At 41.0% G+C, this 14,818-nt stretch overlaps 1 protein-coding gene across 6 annotated transcripts in view; it reads left to right on the top strand.

Moving 5' to 3' along the window:
• The window catches only part of sema5a (sema domain, seven thrombospondin repeats (type 1 and type 1-like), transmembrane domain (TM) and short cytoplasmic domain, (semaphorin) 5A), a 136,732-nt gene that overhangs the window by 88,180 nt on the left and 33,734 nt on the right, over window positions 1-14,818 (top strand). For all 6 annotated transcript variants that reach the window (XR_015084291.1, XM_086020966.1, XM_086020968.1 and 3 more), the window contains 6 exons: window positions 25-160; window positions 3,356-3,560; window positions 6,261-6,468; window positions 7,708-7,825; window positions 9,938-10,119; window positions 10,818-10,961. Coding sequence is in view for 5 of the 6 variants with exons in the window: in XM_086020966.1 (XP_085877092.1) it covers window positions 25-160; window positions 3,356-3,560; window positions 6,261-6,468; window positions 7,708-7,825; window positions 9,938-10,119; window positions 10,818-10,961 (993 nt within the window). In the remaining variant the exon portion in view is untranslated. The remainder of the gene's footprint in view (window positions 1-24; window positions 161-3,355; window positions 3,561-6,260; window positions 6,469-7,707; window positions 7,826-9,937; window positions 10,120-10,817; window positions 10,962-14,818) is intronic.

The raw sequence follows: 14,818 nt of genomic DNA, 5'->3' as shown, positions 1-14,818 counted from the left end.
TATTTTCCACTTCCTGATTCTCAGAAACAGCATCGCTGCGTCTGCTGTGTGTGCCTTCAATCTGAGTGCCGTATCACAGGTCTTCAACGGACCCTTCAAGTACCAGGAAAACTCCCGCTCAGCCTGGTTGCCCTACCCCAACCCCAACCCGGACTTTCAGGTAAACCAAAAAGCAAAACATCAGAATCAGAATCCCGAAACAACCAGGGATACTTTTGGTATAATTAAATGATGTTACATAGTGTACATTTGTCATGTTCAAGTCCAATCCCACTTTACTTGATATTGAATATCTCCTCCCTCTATGCATACTGTACGCTCCCTTTTCAGATAAACTCAGTAGTGCTCTTTCGATTTTGCAACATCGTTCTCCCTGCATCTTCTGGACTTGTATTAACAGTTCTTGTTCTACACAAGCAGCACTAAGGCACTTTATCCTCCACTGATTACGCCGTATGGGAAGAGGGGGGGGGGGTGATGTTTTATTAGCACAAGTGGCTCTTACGATTGGACTTTTACAGATAATCCTCACCGCTCTCCACGAGGGATTGAAATCCCTCCAAGGCCCGGTTGCCAATCGTTGACACGCGCATCCTTCCCTGCCACACATGAACACGCGCGCTCTGTGCATATTTCCTGCAAGCAGAAGCACTCAACGTGATGATGTTATACAAGAAAAACTCTGCAAACACTCAGTGACATGGAAAGCCACTCAGCGCTGTCACACTTTCTCACGTCTGCAAACAAGCTATTTGAATGAAAGTCATTTCCCTTCGAGGAACTCAATTTTCCCTCTGCTCAAGACTCGCAACATATTCCCCTTTCTCAGCATACTGGCGATACACCCCAGAGAGGTGCTTTTAAAAGTTTCCCCTTGCATCGCCATCTCCGTCTCCCCTTAAAATTGCCCGCAGTAGCCGATGCTCACTATCGGGCCGGCGCGCACTTAATCTCCGTTTCAGTGACGTCTTCGTCAATTTGTCAATGCTGCTGAATTAGATTTATGAGCAGAGAATTTATGGCGAGCCCATTTTATGACTTCATCCTTTTGTGCACATGAGCGGACATACACGTCGTTAAAACCAAGCTAGTTTACAAGAAAATATCGGGGTATAGACTGCTGCCAAATCGAGATAATGAAGTCTGTGAACCCGTTATTCAGCGCGCACATCCTGATCGTTCAATTCGAACGAAGCGACCGATCGGTCTGCACAGAAAATCCCTCCGTCTGTTTAAATCATGCACATTGATTTTCGGATTGATTTTGACTGTGGGTTATTGTATTACCGTCTGTGCTGGGATAGGCTCTCTGGCATGTCTATCAATATAAATGTACTCCTAAACATATAGATACGTATAGAATGTTAATTGGGCCAAATACTTATCAATATTAATATTTTGTATTTTTCAAAATGACAACATTGAATTTATTGTCACACTTTGCTCTTTTAGTCTAGATGAATCAAAATGGCCATCCTGACCATCTATTCCTAATATCCTACATCATAAATACAGTAGAGCACTCCACGTTTTTTTCACTTCTGCCCGAGGAATTACTCTCATCACCGTTTTAGGTTTAGTAAAAAATGTCACGGTCCCACGTCATCCTCGATGAGTCATGCACCGGGACAGACAAACAAATATGACGTGGTTTGTTCGCGCCTATACAGCGCACCTTTCTAACAATCTGTCCCAATTTCCACTTGGACTCAAATATTTCATCCTCCGGCCGCATAGCCGAGCCCGTATGTAGTGAGCACTTTTTTCAAAACCCGCAATTCCAATGCCATTACTCAGTGGCTCTTGCAATCTTAGCAGAGGACAGAAGGTGAGATGGACGCACTCGCACACACTCGGCCCGACGAGTCCTCTGTCCCTCACCTCAAATGGACTGAGTGGGCAAACACACCCATCCATCTCTGTGTATCCACTTAAAGGTGCCACGCGTGTGCCTTGTCACGATGGCAGATATGTAATCATACAGATCCCCGTGTGGACAAGGCCAATCTCACTGAGCTATAACCACTATAGGGAGATGCTATAATATGATATGTGCTCATACCGTGTGTCTCTTTGCTGGGAGGAAAACAATAAGAGCATAAAGGCTTGGTGCCGTCCCCCACGACGGGCATTTTCCGTCTGCTGAAGTGGTGAGGGCGATGATCCATTGGCCATCACTGAGAAAGCCTCCACGATGCTCATCTGTCAGAATGCAGGGAATTGATTCGTCTAAAGTGGCCGTTGTTGCTGGAGCTAGTCACTTAGAACGAATGCGCACACAATGTCCAGGCCCAGTTAACTAACCTGTCGCGGTATGGTTAGCCTGAGGCAAATGCACATCCATGTTCATGAGCTGCAATACAAAAGCTTATAATGCTGAGGGGTATTCGTCATCATAAAAATTCATGACACGAGGTGAAAAAAATGACCGACGGCTCTCAGTATGATGATGTGCTCGTCGACAGCACTGCAAATTCAAATGATAAAATATTGTTTACTGACAAATATTGCAAGATCATGGGCGACAGGACAGGACTTTTGAGGCTGCTGCTCCCCATCTGGAATGCCCTCCATGCCTCTTATTTTGAAAATTCCGGAAAAAGTGGTGCACTCTCGGTTAAATCTTTGCAAATGGAGAATGTCATTGATCCAATTACATTGAGTCGGCGTACCTAATTATTTGATACATTTTTGCCGCCTACAATTTGAATTAATGCATTTTAAAATCTATAGAGTGTTTGATTGATTGACACCTTTCTTGGTTCCATTGTTAAGGCATCTTACCACTAAACAGTTAAAAACAGTCAGAGCTGGGCATTCCGCCTATGTGACGGACCGGTCCATCTATCCGCCGATGATGGACGCCCATTTTGTAGGCGATAAATGAAAGACGGGAAACTTGAGAAAAAATAGCCGGACTGAGCATAGTCTGAAGCCCATTTTTTTCCATCTGTGTAATCGTCTATCGTCTATTTTTGCGGCAAGGCTTCCGTTAACCATTGCCCACGGCCGAGGCTTTTTAACAGCCCCTGGGTCCTACAAGGGGACATATTTAGTCCTTCCATGGTGAAGAAACGCTAACGGAAGTCCGTTTAAAATGATAGACGGACCGGCCTATTGGCGATTACTATTTGGCCGGACTAAAAGGCGATAAACAGACCGCGTCATTTTTGTAAAAATGCCCAGCTCTGACAATATGTATCTAGAAACTGTAAATACAAATAACAGAATTGCAAGGCAACATAAGTGACAATTAAAATTGTAAAAGTTGCCCTCAAGAATGCCCAAAAAGCACCAAGCTCGTCTTGCCATATCCGAGTCAAATGGACATTTTCCGATGTGTACGTCTCCACAGTGCGGCACCATCGACTCGGGCTCGTACGTGAACCTGACCGAGAGGAACTTGCAAGACGCCCAGAAGTTCTTGTTGATGCACGAGGTGGTCCAACCCGTGGTTCCCGTGCCCTACTTCATGGAGGATAACGTCCGCTTCAGCCATGTGGCAGTGGATGTAGTGCAGGGCAAGGACATGCTCTTTCATATCATCTATTTAGCCACTGGTAAGTTTCACCACACCGCATATTTTTAACTAGTAAACAAAACGTGTGCACGTATCCCCATGCGGTGCGTGAGATCAAATGTGTAATGGAAGCCTCATTGGATGCAGCGAGAATTAAATGGTCAGTGTTGTGGGGTGTCGTTGGCTTTTGAAGGGTGTTATATAGCTTTCCAAGGTTTCGCAACATCCACTTTGTGATGCTCCCATGGGGAAACGCCCACAGTTTTCCAAATGAAAGGGCCAAACAAACCTGCGGTTGTGCACCGCCGCACGCGACAAACACAATGATAAACATTGTTAAAATCAACCAAAACACAACCTCTTTGCGGCACAGTTTTTAGTACAGGTGTCGTAATAAACTATGCAAGTGTACATTTGATAAATAGCCCTGCATATATACAGTAAATCTTGTTCCATATCATACAATCCCATACATGGTATTGTTGCAACCATGAAGGCTTTGAGAAAGAGGGGGGAAAAAAATCAAGTCATAAGTGATTATAATGAAATCTCGCACATATTCTCGGTCTTATTGTGTGTTGTCACCAGCAATCAGCACACTGTTTGATCGCACTAGTGTGACAATAGGCTATGACAGCCCGAGTGAAGTATGGAAAGCGTTATCAGTGGGACACCAGATACTCACCAGGCATCTGCTTTCTCTTCTGTAATCATTTGTTACACATACTGTAGCATGGGAGGGGATTAAATGGAGCAAACTCAACATCGGTTATGTCGTCGGGGGTGTTTAACACTCAAGTGTTTGTTTTAACAAGGCACAGACAGACTCGTGCGTTTTGCCGCACATCTGTGGTGAGCTGTGATCAATGTGAAGACATTCCCGAGCCGCTCGTGTTCCAAAGTCTGGCCGCTATTGAAAATATTTGAAACAAGGCCAAGCCTGTTCTCGTGCACTCCCGATCGACTATCGCACACTTTAATATTACCTACTTTTCCTACGATCTCATTCTGTTATCAATTCTTAAATGTGCTTGGTTGTGGTCAAATTCTTAAATGGGCTTTGTCGTGGACAGGCCTCTTGTTCATTACTGTGCCGATTCAAAACACTCACCTCAGAACTGTGAGACCTGATTTGTTAGCCACTAGTCCACCCTGCCGCCAGTTTGCATACTCGCCACCAGGGACCGCATGTGTTATAGATGATAATTTTTTGAGCGCTCCCTAAGGGGAAAAAAACCTCCTAATTTAATCTCTTGGGGCCCAAACTCACCTAAAAGAAAAAATTGGGTTTTATTAACTATGTGTTTTTTACCTCTCTTAACTTCTATATGATTTCTCTAGATGTTTTTTTTCTTTGGATCTTTTTCCAGAACTTCCTGTTCGGGAAGGGAAATATGCAAATATATATTATCCCATATTATGTGTGACTCGCAACTCCTTTTACATTGTACCTGTCAAAGTTGATTCTGAGTACACATTTTAAATTTTAATCCCAGTAAAAGGAAAGAAAAGCGTGGGCATATTCGATAAATATTCAATAAATTTGAATTGTATGGACCACCTACAATAATTTTGGGGAAAATGTGCCGTTTTTGTCATCACGGAAGCCTGGTACACTAACAGATTTTATGACAACATATTTTCTTATATATCTGAGACCCCACACATGGTATACATTATATAGAATATATAATGCATGTGTGCGATAATTGTTTGTATAGTGTGCTTGAAATGAACGACGCAGCACAACACACACTTCATTTTTCCTGCCGTTTGTCTTGTCCTCATTTGTAGCTTCTGCTCATTTCTATTGTGGTGAATGACTTGAAGGACACGTTATACAAACACTCTTCTGTAGTCTGGGAAACAGGCAGAGCTCACTCCTGATTGGCTTTGGTCCCATTCCTCGTCACAATCACTCAGTCTCAAGGCTCGGCCGCTGACTACAGACAAAAGAAATTCTGATTAGGAATCTTAAGTACATTCAACATTTGCGGGCGTCAGCCTTGACTGTTGTCAGAGCATATTGAGGAGAAATAATCACTGTTAACATCCTTCAGATATCAGGCTGTTGTTAACTTTGGTCAAAATGGGGAAATCTCACTCAAAATCGGGCAATAATTTTTGTGTGCGCACTAGGCTTTCCTGGGCTTGATCTTTGAATCCTTTTTTTTCAGACTATTGAATTGAATTTCGTCATATTTTTGTTGTCTGTGATTCTACAAAAGCACCATCACAGTGCTTAACAAAATGTATTTGATGACAACCCATCTAAGGTTTGTAGCACTGCTCTAAATAGCACTTGTCATGACCTTTTTTTTTTTTTTTTTTTTTTTAATTTATGTGATTCTGTATTGTTATCCTTTCAAATTTATTCTCTTACAAAATAAAAGTGACAAAATATTAAAACACTTCATTATTTCTTGATCAAGATGTCAAATTAATTTACATGCATTTCCGCACAAAAAGTTTTCTTGTGGTGGTTAAATGTTATGCTTGATTAATTTATTGATGAGCTTCTCAGAGGAGCCCAGCGAGCCAGAATTTTGTTTGAAATTGCTCATGACTGTTCGAAACGGAAAAACGCCCAGGCGTACTGGAATTGATGCATCTCGATGGTCTCGGAAATGCTCTAATAAACGTGTTACGCACTGTACATGCAAATGGGGTTTCTTAGCATATAAAAGGACAAAAACAATATTTCATTTGTGACCAAAACACGCTTCCCTCTCCCTCCTAGATTACGGCACTATCAGAAAAGTGCTCTCCCCTCTGAATCAGTCCACGGGAAGCTGCCTGTTGGAAGAGATCGAGCTGTTCCCAGCCAGGAAGAGGCAGCCCATTCGGAGCCTGCTGATCCTGCACAGCCGAAGCGAGCTGTACGTGGGCGTAAGAGACCAGGTCATCAAGATCCCCCTGAAGAGGTGCAGCTATCACAAGGGCAGAGAGTGAGTACTTGCGCAAGCAAAGACCATTTGTCTCAATGGGAAGCATCCGAAGCAAACGCGCACACCTCGAAAGGTTGGTCTTGTGTAGGATGCTCTTATCTGAGAGGGCCAGATCAGTGTTGGCCAGCGGCTTTAGCTAAGACAAAAAAAAATCCACATCAGCGTCTACGCCAGAAACTAGAGATGCCCACGAGTGCCCAACTCAATTCCTCTGTCAGACTGGCAGTCCGTCAAGTGGAAAAGCTGAGACAGGCCCTAGTGTAAAGACTCTACACAAGGGTGGGATCCCGTCCATCATCGCACACGCTAATAGCGCAACAGCATTCCTTGTGGAGCACATAATAACCACGTTTTTACGACAATGAGCGGTAAAGCGTTGTCCTAGCTGCGGCTTTATGATATGTGCCGAAACACTGATGCCACTTTGCCACCTTGTTTGTTGTTTTGATGTTGTCGGGGGGAAAAAGCCATTTGGCGAGCTAGGTGCTAACTTCATCCAAAATTGATGCTTCATAAATTTCCCCTCCTAATTGATAAATCTGCGTTCTTGTATTTGGTTTCTCTCTTTGCATTTTCATGGCCTCATTTTTAAAGCGGAAGTCCAGCCCAAAAATATATTTACAATATGTTCTATTGTGACTCTCCGGCTCGACTTGTGAACGTCACATGACCAAACTCAGAAAACAGGTAAGCCGCGAATGTTCGTTACCTGAGCCCTGAGCAATTGTGATGTCATTGTCAGTCGACAGCAAGTGGCAAAATGGCCGCCCCCTGAGATGGATAAAACAGGTGGAATTTGCTGCTTAGTTTAATTCATATTCCACAAACACAATGTTAATCAGAATACTGTGTTTAGCCTCGTTACAATTGTGGACCATAATTTCACTCTGGGTGTCTTAATACTTTTGTCTATGTAGTGCATTGTGTCAATATTTCTTGAGTTTGAATTGGCCCATTCATAAGAACACCCATGAAAGTGACATGTGATCAATGTGCGATTAATCCCAGTGCTTGTTTAAGGATTACTTTGGAAAAAAATCCCAGTTTACAGAGCATCAAGTAATAGACACTCACAGAATAAATCTTTTACAGGAATTTGTGCGTTAAGATGGAAAGTCTTTGTCGAAACACACTTTTTTTCTTCTTTCCTTGCTCTTTCTGTATTATGTGACTGGTGAATGAAAAATGTTTGAAAAAAAATAAGCATACTTTTATCCTTTATATCTTTTCCGTTGCCAGTGCCTGCGTGGGGGCCAGAGACCCTTATTGTGGTTGGGACCTCCTCCTGAAGAAATGCACCACGCTAGAAGAAAGTGCCAGAATGAGCCAATGGGAGCAGAGCATTACAAAGTGCCCTGTGAGTATCATCACATTTTTTGCAGCTTCTTTGCTGTTAGGAAAAAGTCAATAAATCTCCACGTGAATCTTATATTCGCATCCATGTGAGCTCTAGTTGTTCTTCATTCACTCAATTCATCCCCAAAATCAGACTGAGCAAGATCCAAAGAAACTGCATCCTGGGATCCAACAACCAAAGTTTACGGGACCGGCGTGTCTCCCATGCGCGCTTCCTCAATCATTCACCTCCGGCTGCTTCTCCGTTTCTTCAAACCCTTCACCATTTGAGGAGCTATAACTGCTCGATATTTTCAGCACAGCACTGCTTTTTGAGAAATATCCCTCCTGTCATTTTTTACGAGCAGAGAAGGATGCTCCGTGCTGCGTCTCATGTCCGGGCAGGTTGTCAGTCTCTCAAACATGCCTTTTAAGGCAAGAATACAGACAGCAGGCACACATTCTGACACAATTGTCATGGCAGACAGCTTTTAGTGTAATCAACAGAAGCTGCTGCACTGGCTTGAGCAGTTGTCAAACAGCCGGTCGGACCCTTGATACACTTCCTCACGGCCTCCCATGCATAGAAAATGGAGGTATTTTGCATAAAACCTGTGGCACTTTTTTGTCCCTCAACACCAAAATAATTCAATTGACTGAGTGTCTATTCTGTGTATGTTGCCGAAATGATCAGTATTCATGTGCAGATGCCGGTAATGATAAAGTTGACTTAATATGCATACATACAGGTTTGCGCATGCATAAAATGATACATCTGCATAAGATACATCTGCAAGTAGGGTTAATACGGAGCCGTTATGTATTTACAAGTTTGGTTTGGCATACTGCAGGGAAATTTGTCACATGAGCAGAAAATGCTTTGCTTACATTTGCAGGCAGATTGAAAATGGTAGTACTGATTAAGAACAAGGGTACACTGACGTGCAGTGCATTTGCTTCCTGGGACTTTATGCACTTCTTAACTGTAAATTGTGTGCCATATGAATCAGTATCTAATAACACAGACCATTTTTTCAGAAATAAATTACCGTAAATACAAATAAATGGATGGTTGTGTACCTTGACTTTGTATTTGTATATTGCACAGAAGTAATCTATCATACACTACTTGTACTTTCACATGTGTATTATATTACTCCCTTGTATAGGCCTAAGTGTGTGACATGATCAAAAACTATTATTTCATTTTAAGCTATGTCACTTTCTAACAAGTGGCAAAGCGGAAGAACGTGAAGACTTTATATGGGAAAAAAAGTAACACATTTTGTTTTCAGTATCTAAAAAAAAAAAATAATAATAATGACTAGTTATTTAACTTTTGTAGAGGTCCCAAGATGTGCTATTAATTCCACAGCACATACAACCGATAGTGAAATTATTCATTAACCCCAATCAAGAATGCACAGTAAAGAAAAGGATTGCAGTCTGTTTAGAATTGTTGTCTGGTGACATTAATTAGAAAATAAAATAAGTTTTATTCCAATTACTATTACATACTAAGAGAAATATTGGCCTTATATAGGCCACACATAGATACGCACACCCCTCTTTGTGCTGTATAATTTACACGAAGGGAAAAGCAGGTGAAAAGCTTCAGGAGCGTCAGTAAAAATCAATATTTTAAATCTTTTGCCATTTAAAATATGGATTTTATTTTACGTGCATACTCTATTTATGAGAGCAACGTGTCAACATGACTCATATTAGCTTGCCTGCAAAGCACAAAGTAATTTAGAGTTCCTCTGATAAAACAACCTTCCAGTTTCATTCAATTTTTCGTCTCCTTTCTATTAGGCCACTTTTATTTTCTCATATTGCTGTGCTCCCAAGTGAGTCCATTCCTCGCATTTTGGAGCATCTTCAGAGGCCATTTTCATGTAACGCACACCTTGGTTACTGCATATTTACCTGCCAACGCCTGACTAATTCTATATGCCATAGATGGTTTCGACTTATTTTTTGCATCTCTATGTGGGGAAATATATTTCAAGTTGCACACTCACCGGCCTCTTGCCTGTGTTTTCCTGCCAAGCAACGTACTCCCAAGGCTAGTTTCTAGAACACGCTGTTTCTTTTTCAAGTTTTTATATAATCCTTTTTTCATTGCTAACAGGTCCGTAATGTGACAGTTGATGGAGGTTTTGGTGCTTGGTCGGGATGGTCCACTTGTAGCCACAGTGACGGTGGCAGCGCGGGGTCTTGCCTATGTCGGACACGTGCATGTGACAGCCCCATCCCTCAGTGTGGTGGTCAGAGGTGTCATGGAATCAGCGTTGAGGTTGCCAACTGCTCCAGGTAAGTTTCATCTGATACATTCACTGAAAAATGTAAATCTGCTTACTGTCCATATTTTTGTTTGTGCATTGAGGTGGAAATTATGCTCAAAACAGTTTTCCACTGAACTCATTCACTGCCAGAAATTTGTCAGACCCTCTTTTACCCTAAAGTTTGAAAAAATTTGAAAAAAATATGAATAAATTCCTGGGATTGAATGGCTGGACTGTGAAAAGCCTAGTAAATTCGTCAATGGCAGTGAATGAGTTAATGGGAAAACAAATTCAATCTGTTTTGAAAGCCAATTATTTGGTGTGGGTTTTGCACTTTTCCCAACTTTTTTTAAACACAATTTAAAAAAAAAATGTCTTCTGTGTGTTTATACTACAATGTCCTGATTTTGAACTTCAATTAAATTCCGTGTGTAAAACCTGAAAAAGAAAATTGGGGGAGGGAGGTAATGCTTCGCTTACATGGGAATAGGGTTAGCATAGAAAACAACCATTAATTAACTACAATTAATTACCAAATATATTTTTTATACAAAAATATATTTTTGTTTTACTGAAATTGCGAAAGCATGTATTTTTTATTCAAAAATGTATTTTTGCTTTAAATTGTTCTTAATTCACATTCCAAACATAAGAAAAGATGCCAAACTAGAGGTGTTTTAGAATTGACCAGAAGCATCAACAACAATTGTCTTTGTGTCTCCATAGAAACGGAGCCTGGACTCCGTGGACTTCTTGGTCTCCCTGCAGCACCAGCTGTGGTATTGGCTTTCAAGTTCGTCAGCGCTCCTGCAGCAACCCGACCCCTCGTCATGGCGGGCGAGTGTGTGTGGGTCAGAACCGCGAGGAGAGGTACTACAAATGGCGACTTGCGTTTGCTGTGAAGTTTGAAAAGTAGAAAACAATGGGCATGTGGCAGACAGAATTTCATGAGAAATTCAAACACATTAATGAAGAGCCTGTCAGACAAATTTAAATCATAGTGACAGCAATAATTGATGAGTTTCTAACATTATAAAATTAGGTGCTATTTGATGCTCAAAATGGAAATATAAATTGGGGTTGGAATGAAGAAAAGTACATATTAGCAGGACAAAAGGCAACATTCACAGGCAACAGACAACAGTCAAGTCAATACTACAGTATGGACAAAAGTAGCAGGATTAACTCGTTCACTGTCAGACATTTTCAGACCCTCTTTTACCCTAATGTTTGAAAATGTTTTAAAAAATATATAAATAAATTCCTGGGATTGAATGTCCGGACTGTGAAAAGACAAATACGTCAATGGCAGTGAATGAGTTTAGTTACACAGCGCACATGGACCGATCCATCTACTCATACATTACATTTCTCCTGGTGGAGCTGTGCTCTTCTTCTCCACCAGTCGCCTTGAGCAAAACACACTGCGACTGACAAAAGCTTGTGAACTCGTGACCTAAAAGACTGCGGAAGGCCAAAGGCGGGATTTGCCGCCCACCTCAGTTTTTTTGTCTTGAAGCCTCAGTGGCTTTTGGTCTCATCTCCACTTTCCACTCAATACAGCTGCAGCATTTACAACCCTTTGAGCCAGCTGTGTATTTTGTGTGTGCATATGTATCAAGGCTCAAAAGAAGGGGTTTCACATTGCAGATTAGTCAAATTTGAGTCAAATTAGCAGTTTGCACCTGATTAAAACACCTTGAATAGCAAAACTGAGAATCACATATTTATGTTTTTCCAATAACTAAACCACAGGGAACATTCCTATGCACAGGTGCTTCTTAAGATGTATCCCTTTATGCTGTATTTGAGTGATTATATATATATATATATATTATGTAAATATAATATGTATATACATACATGTGTATATATGTATATACATATGTATATGTGTACATATGTATGTACGTATGTATATATGTATATGTATATGTTTGCATATGTATGTATGTATATGTATATGTTTGTATATATATATATATATATATATATATATATGTATATGTACAGTAAGTATCCCCACCTACGGACCTCTGTCCCCGGAAAAACAACGTATGCATTAAATTTTCTACTCCTATATTACTTTTTTTTTTTTAATTGAACAGTTATATACAAACAAATAGGCACTCATATCAACAAATACCATCGCTTCACATCGATTGAGCATATCCTATATTACGTTAACGATCGATTCCGTAACCCGGAACCAATACCGAAGCCCGCAGTGAGCACAAACTCAAGCAGTCCCGTTCTATACTACGGAAAAACATTGACCGCTCCGCCGCGATCGTATCAAATGGAAATTCCCTCACTCGGAAAAAAAAAAGGTATGCATTAAATTTTCTTCCACTGTATTACATTAACGATCGATTACTTCCAACGGAAGTTCCGGTACTGTATCCGGAACCCATAGGGAAGCCCGCACTAGTGTAAACTCAAGCAGCTCCCGCTCGTACTATGGAAAAACTCTGACCACTCCGCCATCATCGGATCCAAAACGGCGACATATAAGTTACTTCTTTGGCATGCGTTTTACTGAAATTGCGAAAGATTTTAAATTCATTCATTTACATTTTCGTCTGTAGTTTGTGGCATCCAAATGAAGAAGAATGGTAATGACCGTGAAAGAGAGAGTGAAATGCATCCGATTATGCAAAGGTGGACACAAAGTAAAAAACATCGAGGAGACACTTGGAGTCGGAAAAATTCAAATCTACGAGAAAAGTCCTGATGTAAAGCCACCAAGAGAGCTATGGAGATGGCATCAAAAATGCTTTTGTATGCACAAGAATCCCCAGACATCATTGACGATCACCGGGACGGTTTCTTGCAATTAGCAACAAAACTGTATGTGTGTATATATGTATATATACTTATAATAGACGATTACATAGACAGGGAAAGAAAATGGGCTTCTGACTGTGCTTAGTCTGTTTATTTTTTAAAGGTTCCTGTCTTCCATTTATCGCACACAAAATGGTCGCCCGACATAGACAGATAGGCGGACCAGTCCGTAACATAGGCGGTATGCCCAGCTCTTTATATATATAGTATAAAGGTAGACATGTTTTCATTGAGTCCTAACACCACATCAAGCCCTCCATAACCTGCACAGATTGCAAAGCACTTCACCCGTTTTTCAGCACTCAATGATTTTTTTTTTTCAATGCTGTGAGAGGCTGTGTGCGATGCAAACAGCCTTGCCACAAGTTTGCCTTGAGTGTTCATAGTAGCCGAAGCTTTTAAAGGTAAAGCAAATGTTCTGGATCCAAGCAACCATGCCCAACTTAAATCTGGCACGTTCAAGCCCACATTGATGAACCTTTTGTTAATAATTTCCTTGTTTTACATTGGAATCTTCAGTGACTCATTAGTTACATTGTGGGGGGGAAAAAAAGGCTTAAAACGGATGGACAAACACCACTTCATTAGGTTTTTTTTTTCATTAAAGTGTAGTTTGAAATTCTTAATCCGCTCAAGTCGTTTATTTTTTATAGCAGTGCTTTGGGCGTGACTCTTTTCGTGCACGCATGTGTATGTGTGTGTTTGCGCGCCGTTGTGTGTGCATGTGATTTATTGTAAACCTGCTAATCTATGTAACATGCACACGATTGTAATCCAGTCCCTTTCACACTTTTTTTCTTCCCGCTCCCAAGTCCCACCATTCTGTCCCACTCCAAGCACACAGATTAGTAAATATGAAAACGAAGACCGCTTTAAGGATTATTTTCTCCAAATCACAATATTCAAGAATATAGCTTTTGATTTTCCACGAATAGCAGAGCATTTGGGAATAGTACAATGCAAAAGATCCCATTTAAGCCTAGGAAGCTATTTCAGCACTTCCACTTTTCTCAAAAGGCAGTCAAGCCAAAACACAACAAAACAGTAATTAAAGTAGTTTTATAGCATACAGAAAAGTTCTCAATTTTATGACGGTCCGGCAATGGCTACGTTTACATGGACAACATTTCTTTAATCCAGTCAAAATTCGGATTAAAATTATAATCGGATGCACTGTTTTCATGGACACTAAAAGTATTGATCCGATTAGGTTGCATGTTCATGCATCACACCTTTGATCAGAACAAATTATTTTGACATAGTAGAAGAAGCTGTAGCGACTTCCGTGTCAATATGACATCGCTCCGTCCATTCCTACTTTAAATGTTACCGTTATTTCTTGTATTTAACCTATTAGCGCTGTTCTTTAAAATTAACCCTTCCTAATGGAGCGGCAAATGTATCAGTTCAGTCTTGCGCCCGCCATGTCTTTCGCTTGCTCTTTACTGAATCAGACAACAATCAATAGAACACCCGCTTTGCTTCTACTAGCTTCCTGGAATAACAAAGGTGTATACTGATGTCACCACAAACCCCGCCACACATGTGCTGACTGCGTTACGGCATATGTCACTTCCCCCCTTTCCCCATTCGTTACAAAGACAAAACATTGTTATATTGTATAAACGGCGCTCATGGGAAATGTGGTTGATTTCACTCAAAACACTACAGCTTTTGTCCACATGGAACCACCATAATCAATGAAAAGTTAAAAATTACGCAGTGTTGCTTTAAATGTTTTGCATGTTGCAGTGCAGTTTTGCACCAGTGCACAGTTTTGTCTTCAAAATGTCCGTCATGTAAATCTCCATCAATTAAGTACCGTAGACAAAAAATAATGTCGTGCAAAAGCGTGACAAATCAACCTGCCTTTCATGCAG

This window comes from Filicampus tigris, chromosome 21 (assembly GCF_054856515.1).
Source record: "Filicampus tigris isolate MCC_2025a chromosome 21, RoL_Ftig_1.0, whole genome shotgun sequence".
Taxonomy (NCBI): Eukaryota; Metazoa; Chordata; class Actinopteri; order Syngnathiformes; family Syngnathidae; genus Filicampus; species Filicampus tigris.
The sequence above is the reverse complement of the archived record's forward strand: the minus strand, read 5'-3'. Positions and strand labels throughout refer to the sequence as shown.